General features: G+C 36.3%; 2 protein-coding genes across 2 annotated transcripts in view; one reads left to right on the top strand and one right to left on the bottom strand.

Moving 5' to 3' along the window:
* LOC110452668 (aromatic-L-amino-acid decarboxylase-like) overlaps window positions 1-13,611 on the top strand; it is a 19,898-nt gene extending 6,287 nt beyond the window's left edge. Inside the window, exons 2-13 of the mRNA XM_021501321.1 lie at window positions 68-280; window positions 2,070-2,183; window positions 4,987-5,106; window positions 6,231-6,365; window positions 6,597-6,740; window positions 7,352-7,418; window positions 8,077-8,171; window positions 8,627-8,694; window positions 9,460-9,553; window positions 10,146-10,244; window positions 10,838-10,939; window positions 11,286-13,611. Of these exons, the coding sequence (XP_021356996.1) occupies window positions 80-280; window positions 2,070-2,183; window positions 4,987-5,106; window positions 6,231-6,365; window positions 6,597-6,740; window positions 7,352-7,418; window positions 8,077-8,171; window positions 8,627-8,694; window positions 9,460-9,553; window positions 10,146-10,244; window positions 10,838-10,939; window positions 11,286-11,591 (1,545 nt within the window). The 5' untranslated portion in view covers window positions 68-79 and the 3' untranslated portion in view covers window positions 11,592-13,611. The remainder of the gene's footprint in view (window positions 1-67; window positions 281-2,069; window positions 2,184-4,986; window positions 5,107-6,230; window positions 6,366-6,596; window positions 6,741-7,351; window positions 7,419-8,076; window positions 8,172-8,626; window positions 8,695-9,459; window positions 9,554-10,145; window positions 10,245-10,837; window positions 10,940-11,285) is intronic.
* Window positions 13,612-16,239: 2,628 nt separating this feature from the next.
* LOC110452658 overlaps window positions 16,240-26,408 on the bottom strand; it is a 99,056-nt gene continuing 88,887 nt past the window's right edge. Inside the window, exons 49-55 of the mRNA XM_021501310.1 lie at window positions 25,559-26,338; window positions 24,223-24,435; window positions 23,772-23,786; window positions 22,761-22,856; window positions 22,025-22,359; window positions 21,031-21,220; window positions 16,240-20,335 (exon numbers count right to left, since the gene is read on the bottom strand). Coding sequence (XP_021356985.1) covers window positions 20,043-20,335; window positions 21,031-21,220; window positions 22,025-22,359; window positions 22,761-22,856; window positions 23,772-23,786; window positions 24,223-24,435; window positions 25,559-26,338 — 1,922 coding nt within the window. The 3' untranslated portion in view covers window positions 16,240-20,042. The remainder of the gene's footprint in view (window positions 20,336-21,030; window positions 21,221-22,024; window positions 22,360-22,760; window positions 22,857-23,771; window positions 23,787-24,222; window positions 24,436-25,558; window positions 26,339-26,408) is intronic.

The following is a 26,408-nucleotide window of genomic DNA, read 5'->3' as shown; positions in this document are numbered from 1 at the left end:
CCCCCCTCCCCAACCATGTACAGTAGACAGAATGTTTAGCGTTTATAGGATTATTTATATTCAATAGAGCCAACCAACCATGAACTCGGAGCAGTTTTGCGAAAATGGACGTAAAATGGTGGACTACATAAGTACCTATCTGGAGAAGATCAGAGACCGCCATGTCGTACACAACGTAACCCCTGGTTACATGAGGCCGCTTCTGCCCACCGAGGCCCCACAGGATCCCGAGGACTTCGCTGAGGTCTTTAAGGATATAGACAAAATTATTATGCCAGGAGTATGTATTTTTTCAATTTTAAGATTGTTTTCTTATCTTTTAAGACAAAGTGTATGTACAAATTTTCACAACTCGACGCACTGCCTCTTTATAAACTTACCAAGTTCATATGTCATTATACCAGCTTTGAATGCAATGACCAACATGCTGATATTATCATATTATGACAGCATAATTGTAGCTTTGAATACCACTGATCAAGCCTTAAACATCGCTGTTCTATTTATTAAACAAGCGTACACGATATATAAACTTATTTGCACCTGATGCTAGATTTTGATAAATAAATCAACTGTTCTATGAGATCGAAATAACTTCATAAGAGTTCATATAATTATTTCAGTTGCTTATTCAGTATAAATGTCAACTGGACAGTGATGAATGCAAAAATAAAGCGCGATTCATGGGGTTCACCTCGGTTCAAGTTTTCATACATATTGACTATGAATGTCAACTGGAATCAGTACAATGCTATAATAATTTACCCTACTGGTGGAGGTTTTAGTCCCTGATATTTGCCCTAGCCTTACTGGTGGAGGTTTTAGTCCCTGATATTTGCCGTAGCCTTACTGGTGGAGGTTTTAGTCCCGGATGTTTGCCGTAGCCTTGCTGGTGGTGGTTTTAGTCCCGGATGTTTGCCGTAGCCTTACTGGTCACAATTATCTTTTTGCAGTAGTGGCACGGTTCATAACTTTATTAATGATTTAAAAAGAAATTCATTAGCACTTCTTTAAATCTTTAAATTAATAATTTAAGGGGTTTTACGCGATTGGATATCGAATTATTTGGTCCCGTCCATCACCGACGAGGTCTAGAAGGACGAGACGACTGTATGATGCAGAGTTAATCATTGTTTGGCTAACTGTATCTATTACTACATGTTAAAGGTGGAACCACCTGTGTTTGTACGTATGGTACGTTCATCTCATAATATCACGATGAACCGGAACAGTGAAATCTGCCTTAACGACCGCCTGTCTATCAAGGCCACCACCTGTTGAGTAGAATATACGGCCATAACTTCCGTCTATTGTAATTTACTATTTAGTGGTATTTCTAAACATTTTCTTCAGGTTGGTAAGTATGGATTATGAAAAGTTCTTTTTTACACAACCAATAACATTTTCTATGTGACGTTTCGATGACTAGTACGATATGTACACTGTCACCTTCATCAGACAAATGACCAGTGAAGCGTATGCACACAAAGGTGTAATAAAATGTGTACGAGTTGTCCACAACATCGATGTCGATTTCGGCTACGCTGTAAGCGTATGTACAATAGTTGTTATATATGAACCGAAATGACTCGATTCAGCTACGCTTTGTTTAATATTTGGTCATATATGTGCGAGAGTCTTTGAGCCCCCTCTCGTCTCGATTAAGAACGTGTCCACTGCAGCGTGTCCAGATGGTTTCCTTTATCTGCCGCTTGAACAGAATGCTCTCTCTGTCCAGTGTACATATCGTACTAGTCATCGAAACGTTACATAGAACATTGTATTGGTTGTGTAAAAAAACACTTTTCATGATACTATTTTGTGGTATTTTCATATGCATTTAAAAGATTCAAACACAGCTGTGAACATTTCAAGTCCAGTTCTGAACAAATTACAATATTTAAATCAATTTGATATTACAAACGACAAGTTAATTAATAAAGATAAAAGTAATCAATATCAAATCATAACAAAATTAAACATGCACAATTAAAAAGTTGTGCTATGGAAAAACAATTCCACCATAACTGTTTGTCTTGATGCAAATTTATAGCTTTTGATTTGTTCAGGTCACCCACTGGCACAGTCCTCGTTTCCATGGTTACTTCGCTGCGGGGAACTCCTATCCTTCCATACTTGGTGACATGTTGTCAGACGCCATTGGCTGTATAGGCTTTTCATGGGTAGGTAGTCCAATTCTGGTCAAACCTTAGGTCACGAGCATTTTCCTCTCTTTATATTTCATGCATTTCTACTTTTCTTCTGTGATTTTCCTTTATGTGAATGGTAACGTTAATGAGACGAACAGTTGTGACATAAAGAGAACTAACTAGTTTTTATTTCAAAATATTTTATGTAAAATTTATTCCGAGAACGTTCTGAAAACAACGGAAATATAAATTCTTTCTTATAAAGAAACATGTAATGTTGTTTCTTTTAGTAGATTTACAATTGAAATCAAAAACACTCACTTTAAAAATTAAAAATTAATGAAATATAGAAGAAAACGCTAGAATATTTTACTGGATGTAGTGGTTACCGTTGCCATCAACATACCTAGATGGAAAAGATATACACAATAGTATCGATCATATAGATGTGTGTGGTTATAAAATCAATGTCACGCACACCTGAAAAGATCAAATCAAAACAAAAACTACTCATTTGAGTCTTTATTGACAAATGTTTCTGAATTACAATGGTAATTGTACATAATAGCTTACCAGTCAAAAGATAATGCGAGTACATACAATAGGGAAAGTTTTTCAATTAATTTCAAACACACCTGTCTCTCTGTTTCAAATTCAAATTGTATCTATTACCAATTGTAAAGGTAAAGTCACCCATATGTGTGTTACGTTCATCTTTTATACGGTGTCATAAAGTAATTCATGACCAGGGACAGAATGAATAGCCATGGATATTCCGTATATCGTTAAAAACTATATATATAGTTAACATACCAAATGTAACCATTCCTTTGTAAGGCCACTAGTCCAGCCTGAACCAAGTAACTTAGTTTGTTAGGCCACTAGTCCAGCCTGAACCAAGTTACTTAGTTTGTTAGGCCACTTGTCCAGCCTGAACCAAGTTACTTAGTTTGTTAGGCCACTAGTCCAGCCTGTACCGAGTTACTTAGTTTGTTAGGACACTAGTCCAGCCTGTACCGAGTTACTTAGTTTGTTAGGCCACTAGTCCAGCCTGTACCGAGTTACTTAGTTTGTTAGGCCACTTGTCCAGCCTGTACCGAGTTACTTAGATACTACGTGCCTTTGTTAGGCCACTAGTCCAGCCTGTACCGAGTTACTTAGTATGTTAGGCCACTAGTCCAGCCTGTACCCAGTTACTTAGTTTGTTAGGCCACTAGTCTAGCCTGTACCGAGTTACTTAGATACTATGTGCCTTTGTTAGGCCACTAGTCCAGCCTGAACCGAGTTACTTAGATAGTATGTGCATTCCTTTGTTAGGCCACTAGACCAGCCTGTACCGAGTTACTTAGATACTATGTGCCTTTGTTAGGCCTCTAGTCCAGCCTGTGCCGAGTTACTTAGTTTGTTAGGCCAATAGTCCAGCCTGTATCGAGTTACTTAGATAATATGTGCATTCCTTCGTTAGGCCACGCGTCCAGCCTGTACCGAGTTACTTAGATAGTATGCGTATTCCTTTGTTAGGCCTTTGTTAGGCCACTAGTCCAGCCTGTACCGAGTTACTTAGTTTGTTAGGACACTAGTCCAGCCTGTACCGAGTTACTTAGTTTGTTAGGCCACTTGTCCAGCCTGTACCGAGTTACTTAGATACTATATGCCTTTGTTAGGCCACTAGTCCAGCCTGTACTGAGTTACTTAGTTTGTTAGGCCACTAGTCTAGCCTGTACCGAGTTACTTAGATACTATGTGCCTTTATTAGGCCACTAGTGCAGCCTGAACCGAGGTACTTAGCTAAAATGTGCATTCCTTTGTTATGCCACTAGTCCAGCCTGTACCGAGCTACTTAGATAATATGTGCATTCCTTAGTTAGGCCACTAGTCCAGCCTGTACCGAGTTACTTAGATAGTATGTACATTCCCTTGTTAGGCCACTAGTCCAGCCTGTACCGAGTTACTTAGATAGTATGTGCATTCCTTTGTTAGGCCACTAGTCGGGCCTGTACCGAGTTACTTAGCTAATATGTGCATTCCTTTGTTAGGTTACTAGTCCAGCCTGTACCGAGTTACTTAGCTAATATTTGCATTCCTTTGTTAGGCCACTAGTCCTGCCTGTACCGTGTTACTTAGCTAATATGTGCATTCCTTTGTTGGGCTACTAGTCCAGCCTGTACCGAGTTACTTAGATAGGGTGTGGATTCCTTTGTTAGGCCACTAGTCCAGCCTTTACCGATCTACTCATATAGTATGTGCATTCCTTTGTTAGGCCACTTGCCCAGCCTGTACCGTGTTACTTAGATAATATGTGCATTCCTTTGTTAGGCCACTAGTCCAGCCTGTACCGAGTTACTTAGCTAATATATGCATTCCTTTGTTAGGCCACTAGTCCAACCTGTACCGTGTTACTTAGCTAATATGTGCATTCCTTTGTTAGGCTACTAGTCCAGCCTGTACCGAGTTACTTATATATTATGTGCATTCCTTCGTTAGGCCACTAGTCCTGCCTGTACCGTGTTACTTAGCTAATATACTTAGATATTATGTGCATTCCTTTGTTAGGCCACTTGCCCAGCCTGTACCGTGTTACTTAGATAATATGTGCATTACTTTTTTAGTCCACTAGTCCAGCCTGTGCCGAGTTACTTAGATAATATGTGCATTCCTTCGTTAGGCCAATAGTCAAGCCTGTACCAAGTTACATAGATAGTATGTGCATTCCTTTGTTAGGCCACTTGTCCAGCCTGTACCGTGTTACTTAGATAACATGTGCATTCCTTTGTTAGGCCACTAGTCCAGCCTGTACCGTGTTACTTAGATTATATCATGTGCATTCCTTTTTTAGGCCACTAGTCCAGCCTGTACCGAGTTAGAGGTGATCACTACTGACTGGCTTGGTAAGATGCTGGGACTGCCGGAGGAGTTTCTTCACCGCTCACCTGGCCGTGGAGGGGGAGTCATTCAGGTAGATGGTAGCTTTTACTTATCTTTAGACGTCATTCCAGTGGGGCTGTCTCTCTAAGCAGTCTGGGGGAGTCATTCAGGTAGATGGTAGCTTTTACTTATCTTTAGACGTCATTCCAGTGGGGGTATCTCTCTAAGCAGTCTGGGGGAGTCATTCACACAAGTGGTCTGGTAGCTATACTAATTGTGTAATATGTTAAACTAACATTATAATATCATTGTTGTAATATATTGTTAAATAGCTGTAGTAAGCTGTAATTATATTGTAATAGGTTATATTTAAGTCATGACTAGTTATTCTTAGTTATGGTGTAATAAGATGTACTTCTGTTTGTTATAATTTGTTGTGTTGTACCGATGTTGTAACAAGTTATACTTATATTAAATCTTGTTGTGATAGCCATACTAATGTTAAACATTGTTGTAATAAGTTATACTTACAATATAAAATTGTTTTAATAAGTTGTATTAATGTTGTTAAATTGATGTAGTAACATTCTAATGTTATAATTAGTTAAACTAATGTTAAACATTGTTGTTATAAGTTGTGATAACGTTAAACATTGTTGTAATAAGTTGTGATAACGTTAAACATTGTTGTAAAAAGTTGTGATAACGTTAAACATTGTTGTTATAAGTTGTGATAACGTTAAACATTATTGTAAAAAGTTATGATAACGTTAAATATTGTTGTAATAAGTTGTGATAACGTTAAACATTGTTGTAATAAGTTGTAATAACGTTAAGCATTATTGTAAAAAATTGCGATAACGTTAAACATTGTTGTTATAAGTTGTGATAACGTTAAACATTGTTGTAATAAGTTGTCATAACGTTAAACATGGTTTAAAAATTTGTGATAACGTTAAACATTGTTGTTATAAGTTGTGATAATGTTGTTATATTGCTGTGGTATTATTACTATAATGATGTTTTCAGTTTATGATGTTTTAAGCTGTACTTATGTTGTTATATTGCTGTGGTATTATTATTCTAATGCTGTTTTTAGTTGTATTTATGATTTTATAAGCTGTACTTATATTGTAATAGTGCTGACAAACGTTATAAAAATGGCCATGGTGCTTTAGGATGTACTAACATTGTTATATATTTGGTGTGTTATAGTCGACTGCTAGTGAAACAGTACTGTTGTGTTTGCTGGCAGCCAGGACCCGAACGCTTGATAAATACCAGCAGACACACAAGCATATGGATGAGATGGAGGTCATGGCAAAGCTAGTGGGATACACCTCAGACCAGGTGAGATAAAAGATTTGTGCATTTGCCTGTCATAATTTCAAAAATACAGATGCAATTTTGTCATTAAATTATAAATAGTACTGCAAAAATATAGCAAAAATTCTGGAAGCATAACTTGTTATTGCAATCAATGGTCTGGTTTCAGTATTTGAATCTGCAGTAATATCATAATTTCTGTTTCTTTCATGTATGTGTTTAACATTTCTCCCTTTCCCCCTGTAAACAACACAGTCCAACTCGTCTGTTGGACGATCTGGCCTCTTGGGCGCCGTGCGCATGCGCAAATTAGATACAGACGACAAATTCAGCCTACGCGGGGAAACCCTGAGGAAAGCAATAGAGGAGGATAAAGCCAGCGGCCTCATACCGTTCTTTGTGAGTAACCGTATTCATTAATATACGTGTAGCTTATGTAAAGTACGCTTTTCCATAGTTATTATGATTTTCATATTGTCATCTTTGCATCTGTTTTCTTATTTTTCGAATATTATTTCATAACTTTAGGTCTACACGAACGGTGAATGATAAAAATAACACTGGGCTATTATGTGTTTTACTGGGCAAGGGCTGTTATTTTACTGAGCTTAAAATTCCGAGTACTATGAAATAACTAATTATCGTGGGTTTTTGATTTCGTTGATTTTGTTGGTTTCCTTCACCCACGAATTCACAGATACACGAAGGACATAAAGTTATTCTCCGTTTGAAAAGGTACGCGTAATTCATGATTTCATGTACCCAAGAAATTGTATTTTGTCTGGAGACCACACGAAATTTGGCCACACGAAAACATCTGATTTTACAGTATACAGTATGCGAAAATACAACTCTAACTACTAACTGGAAACAATAAATGTACGTGTGGCTTTAATAAGGTAAGATGCAATGCTACACTATTAACTAAATATACAATAACAATTAAGTACAGTTTATCCCCAAGAGCATAACTTGTCTATGAGTGACAAGACAATCATTTTGTTTTCCAGTTGTGTGCCTCCCTAGGAACGACGGGTACATGTGCCTTTGATAATTTAGAGGAACTTGGTCCTATATGTAAGTGTTTTGGAAAGTTTTACCTATAATATATGTAAATGTACTTGTCGATGTTCTCGTTATTTTTGTTGGTCTATTCACTGCAATTTCGGGCAACCAGAATTGATGTTTTGTACCATCCGCGATATGGTTATGCTTACTTGCGTTCTCTGCACCCAAGGCATATGTCACCATGCAATCGAAGGCTTAGTATGCGCCACCTAATGGGTGAGACAATAAGGCTTCTACTATTGCGATCATTTGATGTACATCAAAAGAATCTCGTGGTCGCGTAAAGGTAACATTGACCGGCTTTGAAGTCAGGTGTAATGCTGTAATGTTCAAAGGACAAGTATCAACGTAGCGATTGGTTAGTTTTTTTTCACCTGAGACCAATCGAATTGCTAGCCGTGTGCCTTCAACTTTAATTTGCCATGACATATTCCAGGGATGCAGAGAGCGTAAGTAAGCGTTACCCTTAACATGTCGAGAATGGTTCTGTACTACATATATGGAATTCTTGGTATCCCGACCTTTTCCTGCCATTTATCTGAACCTTTTGTCTTTTCTGCTTCTCTGCTAGTGTTTCTTTACACATCTACCGTTTATATTCTTTTTGTTTTGTTTTGTTGTTGTTTTTGTTTTTGTTTTTTATTTAATATTCATAACCTGTCTCAAGGTAAACAAGAAGACATGTGGTTACATATAGATGCGGCGTATGCCGGGAGTGCTTTCGTCTGTCCGGAATTTCGCCATTTGATGAAGGGAGTTGAAGTAAGTGAGAGTGAATTAAACCATAACGATTAAGTATTAAAGAGTAAATGACCTTAGCTTTGGAAATGTTGCTAAACCATATAAAACAATACCAAACCTTCAACAGTAGTTTCGGATTACCGCACGTTCTGCCCCTAACATCACCGATGTATCGTCCTAGAGGACGCACTAGTTGTATCGTACAGTGTATTTCATTTTTATCATACTGTATCAATTACCCAATTATTTAGGTACAATCACATGAGCGTGTCTTACGTTCATCTGTTACGATAATAGAGTAGGACAAATAATATATTCTCCTTTTTTTAAGAAATCGAGCACATAACGTTATCCATAAATCAACTTATCATTAATCCATTATAGGGAAGTATGTATACCGACATAGATGTCCATATACGGACAGAGAAGTACAGTTATATGTTGATATTAATAATACAATTTTAATTTACTTGCAGTACGCCGATACGTTTAGTATCAATCCTCACAAATGGATGTTGATAAATTTCGACTTATCTGTGATGTGGTGAGTACTGCAACCTTTAGTATCATTTTTTATTATTATTATTATTAAAACATCGATTTTAGCAAATATAATTTTTAATGCATGAAGATATTGATTTTTTGTTTAATTTCGCGGTTTTACTCTCCCCCTCCCCACTCATTTTAAAAAACTTGTAATTCGAACTCAAAATAGGGCAAAATATGAGTGAAGGAAATAAGGTGTTCTGGAAGGTTAAGCGTCGTCTTCTAATTTAAATCCGTGTAATTCCATGTCCTCATAGTAAGACTGGGGTTTGTAACAACAAAATCAAACAAGGTACATTGTACACTAATGTGTATGATGAAAAACATCGACCTTCATATCATACAAACGTGTACCAGACGTGTCATCAATACAACGTCATCATTCGTTTTTACGTGTACCCAGATGAGGCTAATTCGTACAAAGCTTAGTTGCCTAGCTCTTATCTAAGCTTTTTTGGCTAACTCGTACCGATTATGTTCTAGTATTCTAGTTTATTGTTACATTTCAGTTACACGTTTATTTTCATAACATCGCAAATATGTCAAGATAAAACAGCAAATGTCTTCATTACATGAACATAGTCCTGATAAGAAGGTGCTGATTAACAATTGACATAATTTGTCATTTGTAGACAGACAAGATAAATTAGGTGTTGCTTTTATTAATGATGAAGTTAATACAAAGTTTCAAAGGAAATTCATTCCATTAATAATCAAATAAATTATTTGATTTAAAAGTCTATTCGTTATTTGTTTCGAACAGGATAAAGGACAGTTCTCTACTAGTAGATGCTTTCAATGTGGACCCAGTATACCTCCGACACGAAAACGCAGGCAAAGGAGCGCCGGACTACAGGGTAAATATGTGTTAAGTTATTAACCTTAGACGACCTTACGTCAAATATTCCGCCTTTTCGTATTGCAGAGTTATCTTCTCTTGTGAGCAGGTATTGATTGTTACTTCATTTGTTTGTCAGAGTAACGTCATCAATTTTTGAGAAAACGACGTAATTTTCTCGCACAAGCCAATGACGTAACAATCAATAGCTGCTCACAAGAGAAGATAGCTCTGCAATACGCAAAGACGGAATATAATCCCTTACACCTGATGATATATATACTCTTATTACGAATTTACTATATCACAAACATTAATGAAGATTTCAACAGTTATTTAATCATCATCATAACAGTTTTCTTATTATGAAGGAAAGTAATATTGAAAGCGTTTGCGAAGATTACGTGATTTTAGTTAACGCCAACCATTTAATTTGATTGGCGTCTCCTCACAGCTTAACAGAAAGAGTTAAAATTAAATGACCATCAAAAATGTGAAAGAAAATATCGAATATGTATACCATCATAGTAGTATATTTTATCAGAACAAACATATTTTCATGTTCGATATTAGCATTTAACATTGAAGAACTACTTCCGGTTTTGTTACAGCATTGGCAGATTCCTCTCGGACGTCGGTTCCGCTCCCTTAAGTTGTGGTTCATGTTGCGGTCCTACGGGGTGACCGGAGTCCAAGCCTACATTCGCAAGGTAGGTTTGCGCGATTCTCATTTCCATCACATTTCTCCCCATTTATCAATCTTTCGGTAGATGTTAAAGCAAACTTGGGTAGACAAAAGTGTACGAGAGTGGGTCAGCAAAGTGCCGTGCCACAAACAGTTATTAAAACTAGTGCAAAATAGATAGCATGGAAATATCTACATGGCAATCCTAGAAAAAGTACAAGGGATATAAAACCAGGAATGTTAATCTAGGTCAAATCCAAGTAATGTTACGTCATCTATCTCAGAAATCAGGATAGTTGGAGCAAGTTATTGAATACAGAATCAAATATGACATGTAAAATTGTAAGTTGGGGAACCTGGAATGTTACTATTACGAAAAGGAACATTCACAATCAGAAAATCGAAATTGCCATGGGTATCGTACAGATTATGGTGTATTTAAAGATCGAAAGAGTACCAGCGGCAGAATTGCAAATCTATACGAGCAATTCCTTGCATTATCAATTCAGAAAGTGTCAACTTTCTACATTGACAATGTTTATCGCACTCGTTGGTCGTTATCTTCAACGAGCAAATAAAAAGGAAGAACTGCTTTCACATTATTTCTTGTAATTTTAGCACGTTAGTCTGGCCAAAGAGTTTGAGCAGATGGTACTAAATGACAGCCGGTTTGAGGTGGTGGCTGATGTTATAATGGGACTCGTCTGCTTCAGACTAAAAGTAAGTTAATACGGAAGACTACAGCAAATGTATCAAATACACAAGCAATTTAAATAGTTTGGTAGCATGTTTTAAATATCTAAAGAAGAAGACAAAATATAAGAAGTGTACTTCATTTCGCGAACTGTATGAATGAAGGTTTTATTAGCAAATATGTTTTTCTGGAATCAATATTCGGGGAAATGAAATATTGACGATTTAGTCTTCACACGAATTAACACAAAAACATATCTAACAGTATTTACAGTAACTTGAAATGTAAATGTCAGAAATAAATCATATATTATGATAATTGCAATTTTTACGGCGAGTCTGACACTTGGTTATTATTCACGTGTGTTACCAGGGTAACAACACTACGACAGAACGTTTACTGGAGGAGATCCTACAGGACGGTCGTATCTACCTCATACCAGCCATCGTTCACAACATCTACACCCTTAGACTGGCTATCTGTGCCGAGCGTACCAATTCGGACGACATCGCATTCTCTTTCTCGGTCATCCAATCCTGCTCTGATCGTGTGCTCAAAAGGTTCCCGCCAACAGACGACCTCAGGAAAGCTGTCATAGATGTTAGCGATTCGCAGTGTTCGATCGAAACCAATGGCAAATATTCGAACGGCGATTCTCCCAAGATTCCTTATCATTGAACCAATGGCGATACGGGAATTCGAAAAGCTTATTTCTACGAATTAAAATTAACCGATATTCAAAAAGAAATAGTCATCATTAATATTATATTTCGATACTTCTACAGAAAAAAACTGATACATCGTCCAACAATGAAGTATCGGCCCATTTTTTTTTTATTTAAGCCAAATTCAAAATACGTTTTCCGTTCATAATATCACAATCAGTGATTATTATTTTTGTTCTTTTCACAACATAAATACCTCCTATCTTATCAGAGTTTTGATGTCACGATTGTAAATATTAAAGCATTCTTGACGACGTCACAATGTAAGTATGTAAAAACTTAAGATGAAACTGAAATATATATATGATTCACAAGAAGACTTATTCTCAAGACCTTTCGCTGTGACACAACTCCCAGTCAAGGAGTTATATCTTTCGCTGTGACACAACTCTCAGTCAAGGAGTTATATGTTTCGCTGTGACACAACTCTCAGTCAAGGAGTTGTATCTTTCGCTGTGACACAACTCTCAGTCAAGGAGTTATATCTTTCGCTGTGACACAACTTTTCGAGAGGAGGGTCTACTACTGTTACGCAGCTCCACATTTCTCCTGAAGAGCTGTGTGACGGCAAAAAGCCTTGAGAATCAGTCTTCTTGTGTTTTTTTTATTTTTAATTTTCTCATCATTTTCCTGTCAAACGGACTTCAATCAAATTTTTGTATCATATATATGTATTTGATGAATACGCCTTATCCTGTCATGTATGTATGCTTCTGGATGGATGTATACATGTATAAATAAATACCTCTTATCCTGTATTCTGTTTTAGTTTTGCTTAAATATATATATAATTTACTGTCAAAATACAGCAAACGGCTATATCACAAATTGCAAGTGGCCAATTAATTCTAGTCTACATTTGTGTATGTTTGTATATTTATTAAAATTGAAATCGAATACCTCTTACCTTTTTCTGTTAATATATATATACAAAGTCCTTGTGATTGTTATATATAAAATAAATGACGAGAGATTTTCTTGATACTTACCTAGTTTCACTTCTTCATCTGATTAACCTCTAATGAGGCGAAGATACTAAGAAACGCTTCTGTCATTTGTTTTATGTATATGTATTTTTCAATTGAAAACCTCTTATCTAGTTTTACCGCTTTAAGACGACCTACGAACTAGGTTGTGATAAAGCGGTATATAAGAACCTCGAATTATTATTATTATTTACATGTGTTTGTGAATGAATTTACATGTATATTTGTTTTAATTGAAACATTCATCTTCTTTACTAAGCGTTTGTGTATGCAATATATATTTTTATTGAAGTTGAATACGCCCTATGTTCGTGTACGTATACATATCTATCTACCTCTTGTAATCAGCCAGGTTATGCTTCCACAGAAAATTACAGTGGTGTAATATTTGCACTAAATTAAGCACTGATAAGAAATGTTTATTATCATTATACCAATCAATGCGTGTAAGATTAACACTCTCATGCTGTGCAAACTGTACTATAGGACCAGTGGTTAAAAGTAATTTTCGAAAAATTGTTTATTAAAGTCCGTTTTTGTTGCATGTATATATATTAAATAAAATTGAATCCTTTTATTTTTTTCAATTTGATTGTGTATGTAAATATATTTGTTAAGATTAAATTTGTCATCTCTTGTTTTCTGTGTGTTCATGTATTATAACTATCTATCAACCTGTTAACACCTCTGATCTTCTCTGCGTATGTTTATGCAATGCGTGTTGTATCTCGTATCACGATTCTGAAGACCATATTATCAGGTATTTGATAATGCGTCATCTCCGTCCTGTTGTGATGTCTTATCTCAGCAAGTGATATAATCTATTCCTGACACGGTATGTAACGTACGGGGACTAACGCACCAACTGGTGGTGTGATGTCTTATCTCAGCAAGTGATATACTCTATTCCTGACACGGTATGTAACGTAACAGGGACTAACGCACCAACTGGTGGTGTGATGTCCCATTATTACTATAAATCAAGTAACACACAAACAAGGTAACAGTATTAGGAGCCCTGTCGCTCTGCGCTGTGTTTTTTTCTATATATATATACAATACGTTCCCCTTAAACTTTCGTTTGGATATACTTGTAGCACATTTGAGCTTAGAAAGTTCCTTCCGTTGACCAGGTAGAGCGATGGTATTACAATCTTAAATCCATGGTTCAAATCCCGGTCTATCCAAACTGGCGTGCCTAGGTTTAAGACTTTTAGAGAATATATAGCTTGCACCTGGTCAACAGTATCTATCACTGCACCTGGTCAACAGTAGCTATCACTGCACCTGGTCAACAGTATCTATCACTTTATAATCCTGCTGAAGAATCTCTAATACAACCAAAGATAACACCTCTTCAATTCCCTCTCTACTCTAAATGATGCTAATTCGATTGAATGTTCCAACTCTCCTGTAAGGATGTCACATTTTTGATGAAAACATGAATATTTCTATTCTGAAGTTGATCCAGAGGTCCATTTTAGATACTGGACGTTTCCAATAGAGTAATTAGATTTTCCCCTACTCGTGCGGGTATTATAACAAGTCTTGGCGAACTCATCTGCAATTTTGAAAGGTCAGCGCAGATTGGTGCGAGTGAGCTCATCAGCGATTGGCTGATACTGGTGACGACGCTTGTAGAGTAGTGGATTAATACTATAGTATTGATAGTAGGCAGTTACATTATCTACATAAAGGCATTAAATAACCCAAATTGATAGTGAAATTCTTGTGATTCTTTATTTTTATCATCAACGTGATGTGTATAAACTGTTTACCATTGTAAGGCGAGGGCTTTCGTAGACTGTGTTAATTGCCAAATTCTTTTTGTAATGAGAACTTTACAATTAATTGTTCTGAAATGAAATGAAATAGTTCCTTATCTCTCTAGAGCAACTTTATTCTCTGATAATCAATTACATTATATATGTGTATTTCCAAATCAGCATCAAAATTTGTCTTCTTACCTTTTTTGTTTCGTTGTTACACTTCCCATTTCGTTAGTTCCTTGTTGTTCCTCTCCTTTTCTCTTATTGTTGTTTAAGTGATGATTTTATTAATGATATTCTTGATTGTTGGTTCTTTATTTTCCCCTGATGGTTAGTTCCATGTAACTGTCTTGTTACTTTCACATAACGTTGGTTCCTATTTACTCTTCCTTATCATTGGATCATTGATACTTTCACTTATTGTTGGTTCCTTGTTGCCATATTTGTTGGTAAATGTGTAACTCTCTTTTTTATCAGCAAGGTACTTAGTTAACTAGAATAATTGCCACTGGGATTAATTTATGAGTTTCCATTGTCAGCAGTGGTTTCATAATCTTTATCCCAGACTGGCCGGCTCTTATACTAGTCGTTTTATCTTGCTTCTCTCCATTTCAAGGTTATCTGCAGCAGCCAACAAGACGTTGTTTTGCCTCAGTCAGTGTCTTTCCTATCTTCGACCTTTTTTGGCACGAAAGACAATGTGTGCGACATTGTTCAGCTATAAATCCCCGCTGGTGCACGTTAGTAGGTGGTTTCGCGTTGAATACAGATCGTAGCTAAAAAAATAATAATACAGTTGTCTTCGATGATATCAGAACCACATGGCACGTTGTCCTGTTCATCGTTCCGAGGCCTTCTACTTTTGACATTGATATTTCATGCAGTAGCTATAGTAACATGTTACGTTGGTATATACATTACCCAGAAGTCCAAATTGTCACTTTTTTCCGTTGACGCACTCGATTTTGGCGGTAGATAAATGTGTCACTGAAGTATTTCTGTAGGCACTTGTCTGGCAATGACTGAAGGTATATCTTTTCCGGTTCATCATTTTCATAACGTGATTCGTCAAGTTTGAATGACGCTCTTGTCGTACACACAACCACCTTCTTCTCTATGTCTGACTTCTTTTCTAGATCCTCAGATCTCTCTCTGCCTTGGTGATATTCTTTTCCATGAAAAATATTACTAAAATTGAAATGGTAGATTCTGTCACTACTTCCTTTTCAAGGTCTTATCACACTATACGCTCTCCCCAATTACATCCCTCCAACGTATTCGTCGTTTGCTAAAATTGTATTCTAAGTCGTATATGGACGAATTCACCATATGATGCAGTTAATGTTGATATTGTTTTACTTCGCTCCGTGTTTCTAGTGATCATTCTTAAGACTTTTGGAAATTTGTAATAAATGTCCTTTTGTTTAGCACCGTCCATATTGCTTCTTGGAGTTAGGAACCGAAGATGCAATCAACAAGACATTTAGTATTGGTTTTATTTTGAGGATATTTTTAGTCGATTGTCATATAAAGAGTTATTTATTTCATTTCCCTAACACTGTACAGGGGATGTGGCAAGCACTGATTTTTTTCATGCTCACACCTTTTATCAATGAATGGGGAAAAACCCTTCCTTTTACCGTTGTTCAATTGATTATTTTGTATAAAGTTGTAGTTAATTTCCGCTCTATTTTTGTCTTTTATATTTGTATATTTTTAAGCCCACTGCCACATTTACAACTGCAGATCCAACCGCCTTAGTATGGCCTTTGTCTGCGTTGATTGAATGTTTACACATAATGACGGACGCAAACGGTCGGAATAGGAGCATTTGGCTCAGATGATCTTAAATCAGACAAGTACACATGACAGCTTTCTTAACAAAGAAACGTTTATTAGAAACATTAGGGACAACACCAGCGTGGAATAGCACCAATGCTATATATAGAACTAAACAGGATATCTCCAACACAGAAACCTAAGACACATTAATCTCTCTACATTCATTCATGTGTTTATCCCTCTAGATAAAACGCTTTGTTTTCAGAATACAGATTATTTCTCTCCTTTCCATATCTTTGAAATCTAACTACCATTTTGAAATGCAAATATAATCTTTCTACAGCTAAATCTGGTTTTCTAAAAACAGTAGTTATCAGGTTTAACATATTTTATTTTTCATTCTTATTCTATTTAGATTTGTAAATCCTTAATCTTTCTGAGCGACAAAAAATGAAAGAAATCAATATTGAAAGAGGATAAATAGATAATCAGATAATCGGATGTGATTATTATTATTCCTAAGTTCTGTCAAGCATGTTTTATATAATTACTTCCACTTTGAAAATTCATTTGCAACTACATGTATATTTGCAGAAAAATATATTCCACTTTCACAATCTAAACCAAGATGTGGTGAAAATGGGTATCATTATACTATCTCATTAACACTTTCACCACTTCAGATCATAATGGACTCACCCATATCAATGCATGGTAGAGTCTACTAAAGTTACAGAGGGTTGAAAGGGTTAACAGATGTGGTGTATCTACCATCCCTAATATGGAAAACAGGTAAACAATGTACACGAAAAATAAAATAATTCAAATAAATATATCTATATATATATGGAACTTTTTACGAAGTGATATTTTTAAAATCAACAAAGACATAATTTTTCTCATGTTGAAACATACATTTACACAAAAAATCTTTCTAGTATTATATCAGAACTGTATTACTAAAAACAATGGAATTTGGTAATAAATTCAAGCTCCATGAAATAAATAAGCCATGGACGATGCAGTTTGTACACCACTGGACTTTTAGATATAAATGTAGGAACAGAATCACAGTGCCACAATGCTGGATTGCTGAAGATCACATGACAAAATTTAATTGCGAAATATATTTCAAAATGTAAAACAATTAAATACGAAAAATCAATAGTTTCAACAACAATTATCAAAAATAATCACACTGGACGGAATCCATATATAACTTAATTAATTATCACAGAGTTTGGTCTACATTGAATATATTACAAATATTCAAATAAACAAGATTCCTAGAAGGATCTTGATGCCCACCATCAAAGGATCTTTATCATATCTACAAAAGATTATATTTTCCTTCTTTGCTCTTCATTTTCCTTAAAGGTACTATTATCCAGTCCCTCTCTCTCAAAATTAAAGATGGATACCTGTCAGCCATCTTACTTTTTTGATCAGTCCAAAAATGTTTTATTCATAACTTAGGACCACTGGTAACCTTCATGTGAAGTTTGAGAATCCTTCCAGTACCTTCTCAGAAATAGCAATAACAAGAATTGCTTATTGACAGGTGAACAGATCATGGATGAAGGTGGGCTAAAATGTTAAGATACATGGTTCCCAATATCATTTGGCGGGGGGAGGGGATTCCAAAAGGATTGGTGAAACAGCTCTCATAATAAATTGTTTGATCTTCATAAAATGAAGATAAGTCCAATGGGTTGACAGATTTTACAGAAAAAAAGTTGTTCATTGAAAAGTCTTCTAGTTTAGAGAGCTTCATTTAAAAGAACTTTTGTCCAATTACTTTCAGATTTAGCGAAGTTGTTTTACACAGAATAACAAAATGTTGTCCCTAATAATTCAATTTCAATCCCTATCTTGAGTATCAAATTATGTAAGTAAAGCTGAAAAGTACGTATCACAATGTTTGAACAAGAAAACTTTGAGACGCCCTTTTTGAAAAAATGATGTTAACAGGCCGCAGCCAGATTTTTGGCGAAAAATGAAGCTCATTAAATATCGTGATTTCTATTAAACATAAATTTTCAAAATTATGATAAACAACATCTTAGTGTTCAAAAATAGAAATCATAAAATTACCATTCTATATACATTGGTGTTGTGGTGAATACGTAATTAAACAACAAAATCTTGATGTATTGAAGCAGTCGTGATGGTCAATCAGTTTAAAATTATAAATGATAATCGGTTTGTGATAGGGAAATAGTAAACCATTTGATGATTGATTGCAAAATGGGTATATAATTTTATGGGACTGAATACCCAAATAAAGTGAGAGCGCTTCTGTTACATCAACAGACAGAGTTGTAAACTATACATTAGGTTTCGGTTTTTTATAATGAATGGATGTCAAGCATCTTTCACGCAGTTTTGTCAATCATATACTAGTAAAAATCAACTTTCAATGCATATTTTACAGTGGATACATTTGACACTTTGATGCAATAATGAACAGATTATATTGGTTATTGAATTGGTAATCAATTTTATGTTATAATCGATTTATAAAGTCATTTTGGGTCATCTATGACCTTAATAGTAACAATACCAAGTAACTATTGAAGCCTTCTTATTTTTTCTACAAGTCATTTTTTCTTTCAACATTTTCCCCAGACAATATTTTAGAATTTAAAGAATATCTTAATAGATTTCAATTGGTATTTTCAGAAAATCTTTCTTCAATTTATTGCCCCCTTTCTTAGATGAATTTTAACATCTCGAGCTTTTCATTAGATAACGGAGAACTGATATAGACGAATCTAATACAAACTTTCGTCTTCCATAGATCACAGTTTCCTGTAACATTCTGTAACATTTCTGTATCGGCTAATGCCTCAATTGGTAAGGTCTGACAGCATATCATTAGTTAATAGAATAATGATAAAAACATCGTAAATCTAGACAAGACAACAGAACAGAAGCATGTAAAGCATATAATTATGTGAAATGACAAATTTGACACGTATCTATGGGGTTCAGAGATCCCTCCCTCCCCCTCCCCCTCCCAGCGCCCTGGGTTTAGAGCCAAAAACAGACTGCTTCCCCGCTACATTTTCCCCAATCAATGTAGGTACAAGCTGCTGCTAAATTTTGGAAGAAAAAGCACTGATCAAGTCAACTTGTGACAAGCCTGACACAACAGGATAATGAGGTCAACATCAACGAAGGCTAAAGAGAACAGAACTTCAACAGCGTAAATGTTGTGTAGACAAAAACATTAAAACTTTACTGCTTAATAAATATTTGTATAGTACTTTTTTAACAGGATATCACTCAGGAATAAATGGAAACATTCCTAAACCATAGTTGATATAGCCTATAAGACAGGAAAATTCCACCTGAAGGTTTTCAAATTGGGTAAAACCCTTTCCTACGCATAAAAGAGTATTTTCTCTCATTCCAGTCACCAGAATAAGCTCAGAAACCACAAAAAGGGTAGCAATTTCTACACTGCGGCATCAGAATGTTCCAAATTTTGTGACGTCACAGCATTGCTGTCCCATTGTGAAGTCATGCATGTGGAATCTGGTGTAAGGAATTTCTTTCATCCTTTCCTTGCCCTGGACAGTTCCATCACATGCTCACAGGAATGAGAGCTTAACTTATCTGTAATTAATGTAGAATGATGAAACGGTCTACCAGTATGTCACACTAAGCAGGAATTATTCCATTTGCATAGTATTGATATGATATTGAAGACCTGCAGATGCGAGAAGATCTTCAGAAGACTCATTCACCCGTGAAATTTTATAATGAACTATTCCGACCCTTGATTTCGAAGAGTTCAAATGTGTTTTCAGGGGTGAATGAGTTAGTGGGCGTATTTACAGCAAACAGGAAAGTGCTTGGTCACTATGAGGCTGGAAGCTGAACACTGCCCAACTTAACAGCTGATTTGCCACTGAGAGTCACCGCTCTGACCGACACATATATACGAAGGTTGGAAAGGTTTGTGATGACCGATGGAATGGTCAGTGTCATGGAAGAGGCCGTGGTCTCCATCCACTGGACGATGTCACCACTGCCCAAGTTGCTACCAGCCGACACCTCGTAGAAGAGTTCATATGTAGATGTAAATACACTGTCCCATGCTATTGTTAACTCCTGTCTTGTGTCGTCCCAGGTCACATCCAGTGGAGTGTTAACTGCCAACAGAAAGAGTACATGAACTTTCCTAATATTTGATTGAATTTTTTGCCCCCCATTTGAGATTTGCTCAGGTATGAAGTTACATTAAACACATTTCACAAAACTGTTAACTCTATTGGTGATTTGCAAAATAAAATCTGTGGAGAAATTCTGGACAAAAGTTTTTTTGTTTTTTTTTAAAAGAAAGCAAAATTTGCCTACAAACCAGCATTTGCCGACTGGCTCCTTCCTTCTCCCCAGAGTGCAAGATATTGAATTGAAATTATTTAGAATTAAAACTTCAGAGGTCATCCTTTAAAGAGTATTGTTAACTTACATTCTCTGTAGAGAGCAAAGGAGAGCGAAACCCCTGGAATTTCAAGGACATTATGAGGTCTGACAAACTGACTTTGATACCAAGGTTTGAATGCTTATAAATTCAATTAAATTTATCAATTAAATTTAGAAAGGCCTGTTACCGTGTGTGGTGGGAGTCTGTGTAAACACTGTCAGGTTTGTGGTAACTTTGGGGCTTACTGTGTGTGGTGGGAGTCTGTGTAAACACTGTCAGGTTTGCGGTAACTTTGGAGCTTACCGTGTGTGGTGGGAGTGTGTGTTAACACTGTCAGGTTTGTGGTAACTTTTAGGGCTTACCGTGTGTGGTGGGAGTCTGTGTAAACACTGTCAGGTTTGCGGTAACTTTGGAGCTTACCGTGTGTGGTGGGAGTGTGTGTTAACACTGTCAGGTTTGCAGTAACTTTGGGGCTTGTCCTGTACTGGAGGTTCACAGCCGAGATGTCAAGGTCATGTTCGCCTTCCGATAGTTCCAAACCATGTATCCACACATAGGTCTCCTCCTGGTCATAGGCCAACATTTTCCACCTCCTATCATCCAATCTGAACTGTAAACCCCAGAATAAACACTTAAAGCTTGTTCACTGTAACATGCACAAGACAAACAGCAACTAAATCAATGTTTTTGTCGTCTGTCAAAAGTGGTATTTTCCAATGGACAAATATTTTAAAAATATAAAATTACCTACTATACGAAAACTTCATTAAACTAGTAATTGAAACCATCTTCCATTATATAACCTAATTTTTTAATCAGTCACCTGGCATACCTGGCACTGAACATGCACTCATCCCCCTCAATCCCCTATCCCACACAAAAGGAGCTACCTTCATTTATACAATGTTGAATGCCTTTTGTCTAAGGATGCTCTAGACCAGTTTAGATTAAAATCCCTTCAACAATACTCAAAGAATAGGATTTTGAAGACTTACCTATATTTCCCCTATTTGGCCCTGCCCCTCTTCCCCTAGCCCTAGGGGTCACATCCTTCATTTATAACAATTGAATTCCCCTTAGCCTAGCAATGCTCAAAACCAAATTTGGTCCAAATCCATATAGCCATTCTAGACAAACAGACAAACAGACATCCAATGCCACACCTAGGCATAACGGTTACTTGCTCTTTGGGCAGGTAAGCTAAAAACATCAAGAAATCCCTCACATTTCCTAAATACTACAGAAAAGCTGGTCTTTTGGGCCATAAAAACTGGAGGTAAACTAGGCATTCTCAGATATCTAATTTAGAATACATTAGTTTATCTACCTATATATCTAAATACAACTTTACTAAAGGGGTGGCATAAATGTCAGACTTCGTAATCACAAATTTCACTGTAACGAAATGACTTACTATGAAGCCCTCAATGCCGACTGAGTCTCTGAAGCCGGACCATTTGAGACGAACTTGTGTGGTGTCTGCCTGAAAGTGTGGGGCTGCCGAGAACTCTGTATGCGTCAGTCCGATTGTACTGAACTGGACATTGTCCACTGCTGGACTAAGTCGGGAGATACGGACACCATCGGACGAGCTGACAGACTGGACACCAGCTTTGTTCTGACAGCGAATCGTGGAGTAGACAGTCATGCCTTCGACATTGGCATATCCAACATCCTGAATCTGTCCCGTAAACACATTGTCAGCTATCCTGGTGAAAGTTTGTAACTCATTTCCAAATGGCTGATAACCTGTAAAAAATAAAGGTCACTTGCAGAAGCTCTAATAACCCAGTTTGTATATAAACCAGCAGGTAAACATTTAACAAAGTATTTTACTATAGCAAAAGTGATGTTCTAGCACTGTTTTATTACATTTTCATTCTGTTCGCACATCTCTGCATATAACATAACCAAAGCAGCACATCCATCAAACAAACAGTCCATGACGAGTAAAAACATCGATGTTACATTTGTCTGTGCAGACAAATTTCAAACCCTTTACCCAGGGTATGTTCCTAATCTTATTTCTCAAAACCATGTCAGCTTTTTCAAAAGAGACATTATATCTTCCTAAACAAACAGCTTTTAACTGCTCTTCAATAGAGAAAAGTGGCTGTGCTTGAATCGTGTACTGTTTTATTCATGCTTACCTATGGCCCATTCACAGAAGTCCAGCCCCGACTCTGGGTCATGGACTTGCCAGTTGACCAGGACTTCATCTTGTTCCCAGGAGTCCAAGTCTAACTCTGTACAAGGAGAAAGGATGTTTTTTAGTCAGACCACACCTACCAAGCCAATGTCTACACCTAAAGATCTAGAGCTATTGTACTAGTGATATCTATACCTATAGAGCTGTTACCAGTGAAAGCTATGCAGTCATATAATCCATACCCATAAATGATCCATTTAAAGGTACCAAATTCTGACAGGTCTACGTAATTGTTTCAATCACCGTATATCAAGTTGTTTAATTTTGCAAGCTAATTTTTTTTGGATATTTGATCAGAACTTATTCATGGCAATCAAATTTGGTGCAACAATACCAGGTAAAAATATAGCACCCATGAGAGTTCTTTTGTATTTGGGCTTTATTGAAATAACGTAAAATATGACATTGCATTGGTGTTTTCCCCCATTATTTGGCAGTAAAGGGGTAAATAGTTTTTTCTTTCATTTTGATATGCTTGTGGCATTTATATTGGCCTGGCATTTAATATAACACTATCTTTGGTGACTGCCAATATAGCAAATTTAAACCCTTGTGAAAATTACCAATGCTATACAGTAATCAAATCAAAAATGGCTATCCTGTATCATAAAAAGTTGAAGATGGACTTTCGCTGATTGCCTTCACTTTTTTAAGAATTATTTTGTAAATTTTGCCTTCACTTTTTTAAGAATTATTTTGTAAATTTTGGACCAAAATATCCAGCCTATGATCTATGTATATAGGGTTATCATATTTAGAATCAATGCTGCAAACATAACTCAAACAATTTCTTTCACCTACTAACTATGATAAATAAAAAGTGAAAAAAATATTAAAATAAAGATTCTTTTATTTCTATTCCCGATTCTTCAACTAACTTGATCCCTCTTTCATTCTAATTCAATTTTGTATAAAAAACAGTAAGTGTTGCAGACAGTGTAAAAGTACCTACCAGTTGTTCCTGTACCTGAAAACAAAACAAAAAGTGAAAAGTCAATTAAATGTACTAATGGATCTAAGATTATCTAATATAGAGAAATAAACATTATATTATTACCAATTTTCAGCAAAAAAATGATTAAGAAAGCATTTTATCCAGGTCAAATATTATTACAATTGGCCTTAAGAATCTTTAGAAGTCATTTGAAGATTGCAAAAGTTAAAGTTGTTAATTTATTTGAATGAACTTGATAGCCCATCATTCCAGCTAGCCAATATTGTAAAATTAGGACATTAGAAACCTAAGTAAGGTAGCATACACCCTTAAGTGAGGAACTCATTGGAAAAGAAGTATTTCACAAAAAGTAAGGTAGTATATACCCTTAAGTGCAGAACTCTTTTGTAATGAAGGTAGATGCTACAGTAAGGTGATGAGCTTTGTAGCAATTAATGGGTATATGTACCTGAACCATCACTGACGGCGGTGAAGATGGGTGGGGTGAGATCTACTAGGATGGGTGGAGAATAGGCAATGCTTTGCAGCCCCGAGGTGCTGGTAGCTACCACAGTAATATAAATCTCAGATGTATGTACAAGGGTGACCGTGTTGTTGTAGGCAAACCTCTGCTGTCCAACACTGCGGAAATCCTGCACCTGTGTTCCTCCTTTCTTGTAGCCTGAACAAATTCAAAAGCATTAACAAGTTAGACTGATTATGATACCTTGTTTATTGTGAAAGGCCTAGTGATCCAATAGTAACAATATTTCCAATTTTGCAAAAATCAAATTTGATTTCATAAAAGATTGTTATTATGACTTTTGTGACCTGAATGATTGAAACTATCAAAATCATTGGAATTAAATCATGGTTGAATGACTGGAATAAAACGACAATATATACATATATACTGTATGTTAACTTATATGTCAACCAGGTAGTTTTTGTGGAAGTATTATTTTCTTTTGTATTTTGCTTTGTATAATAATTCAACAGCAAGTTAAACAATGCAGTGAAAATGTGAAGTTCCTTGCATTATTGTAAGTTCTAATTGGAGACCACAGAAATACAAAGTATATTAACATACAGTTTGCTTTTCTTGAAAAATATTAACATGATCTAAAGGTTTTAACAAATTAAATTTGCATTCATGCTATAATTACGGTTAGCCGTTGAAATTTCGATACAGACATTAAAATTAATTACATACCTGTTGATTTCAGACCATGAAATACAACGTTCTGTATTGCACATGTGCAATACAGAATGTTGTTTTTACCTACTAGCCAGAACTACTTTTTATGGGAATCCCCTTGCCATGGCGAACTGAATAAAGTTCCCGGTATTTGCAAAAAATATCAAAGTTTATAAAACTTTGTATCGATCTCTACCAAATACGGAAGGTATGTGATAAAAGCAAGACCACACACTTTTGTTTTTCACCGTGCACGAGTGAATATATACGTCCACGCAATAAATGAGTGCTTCATGATTCGTTAGAAAACGCAAGTGTGTGGTCTTGCATATGTATCATTGTTAGAAAATACCAGCGTAACAGTGATATTTCAAAATAGTCAAAATACCACAGGATTACTATATGAAAAGGGGCACAATAAAAAGTTAAAATGTTTCACTGTGTTAAAACATCACTGACACACACCAACTTTCTTCCTGCTCATTCAACACTGTACGCATGTTTATTTCTTCATGTACTCAAAAAGCTGTATTCAGGTATTTTTGACAAAGTAATATCACGATTTGTGCTAATGTTTTGCTACCATTAGAGACCTGAGAGTACATACCTATAGCCCACAGGTACTCAGTGATGTGGCTTTCTGCCTCAAGAAAGCTCCAGGATCCATGTATAGACCCCCATTCATGTAGAAATACCACATGTGCATTCACTGTATCAGATGTGGCACCAGTATTGCGTGTAACATGATGTACCTGAACATCGTCGATCAATATTCCCGTACCCCGATCCAAACTGCCGAGGCTTAGTGTCATTGTAGTGCTGGTCACCTCAAAGTAAAACGTGTGCAGATGCCACGAGATTGTCTCCCTTGTGTCACTGCCGTGGTCGTCAAGGCGATAAGCCTTGGTGTACAAGAGGAAGACATGGCGATTGCCAAATTCAACAAAGCCTTCCTTATTGGCGATGACAGAATCCACACTAGGAAGGTGTGACGTGACAAAGGTAATCCTGTACAGGCCTTTCATTTCTAGTCCACTGATATCCTGGGACAGCATACCTCGGACAATCACCATTGATCTCCCATCTTTGGCCAGGTTTGTATCAGATGACACAACAGCCACACACGTATCCCAGGCACTGGTCCATATGTCTGGGAGGAGTGTGGAATTGACATTACATATGTCTGTACTGTTGACTTTGTCCCAGGGTATGGAATGGCCACCACTATTCTCAAATGATGGATTGGCAGCCACATTAATATTATCAAGATGAACCAACTGCTCAGGATAAGGTGGGGTCGTATCCACGGTGACCCCATCAGACACAGCAGTGTCGGATTTCTGTCCCAGACCATCAACAGCATATACCTTATTGTAAACTCTCCAACCTGTAAATAAAAACATACACTATCACTTAACATACATCGTCAATATGTGCAGTTTAATATTAGTTGTTGC

Source organism: Mizuhopecten yessoensis, unplaced genomic scaffold (assembly GCF_002113885.1).
Source record: "Mizuhopecten yessoensis strain PY_sf001 unplaced genomic scaffold, ASM211388v2 scaffold775, whole genome shotgun sequence".
Taxonomy (NCBI): domain Eukaryota; kingdom Metazoa; phylum Mollusca; class Bivalvia; order Pectinida; family Pectinidae; genus Mizuhopecten; species Mizuhopecten yessoensis.
The sequence above is the reverse complement of the archived record's forward strand: the minus strand, read 5'-3'. Positions and strand labels throughout refer to the sequence as shown.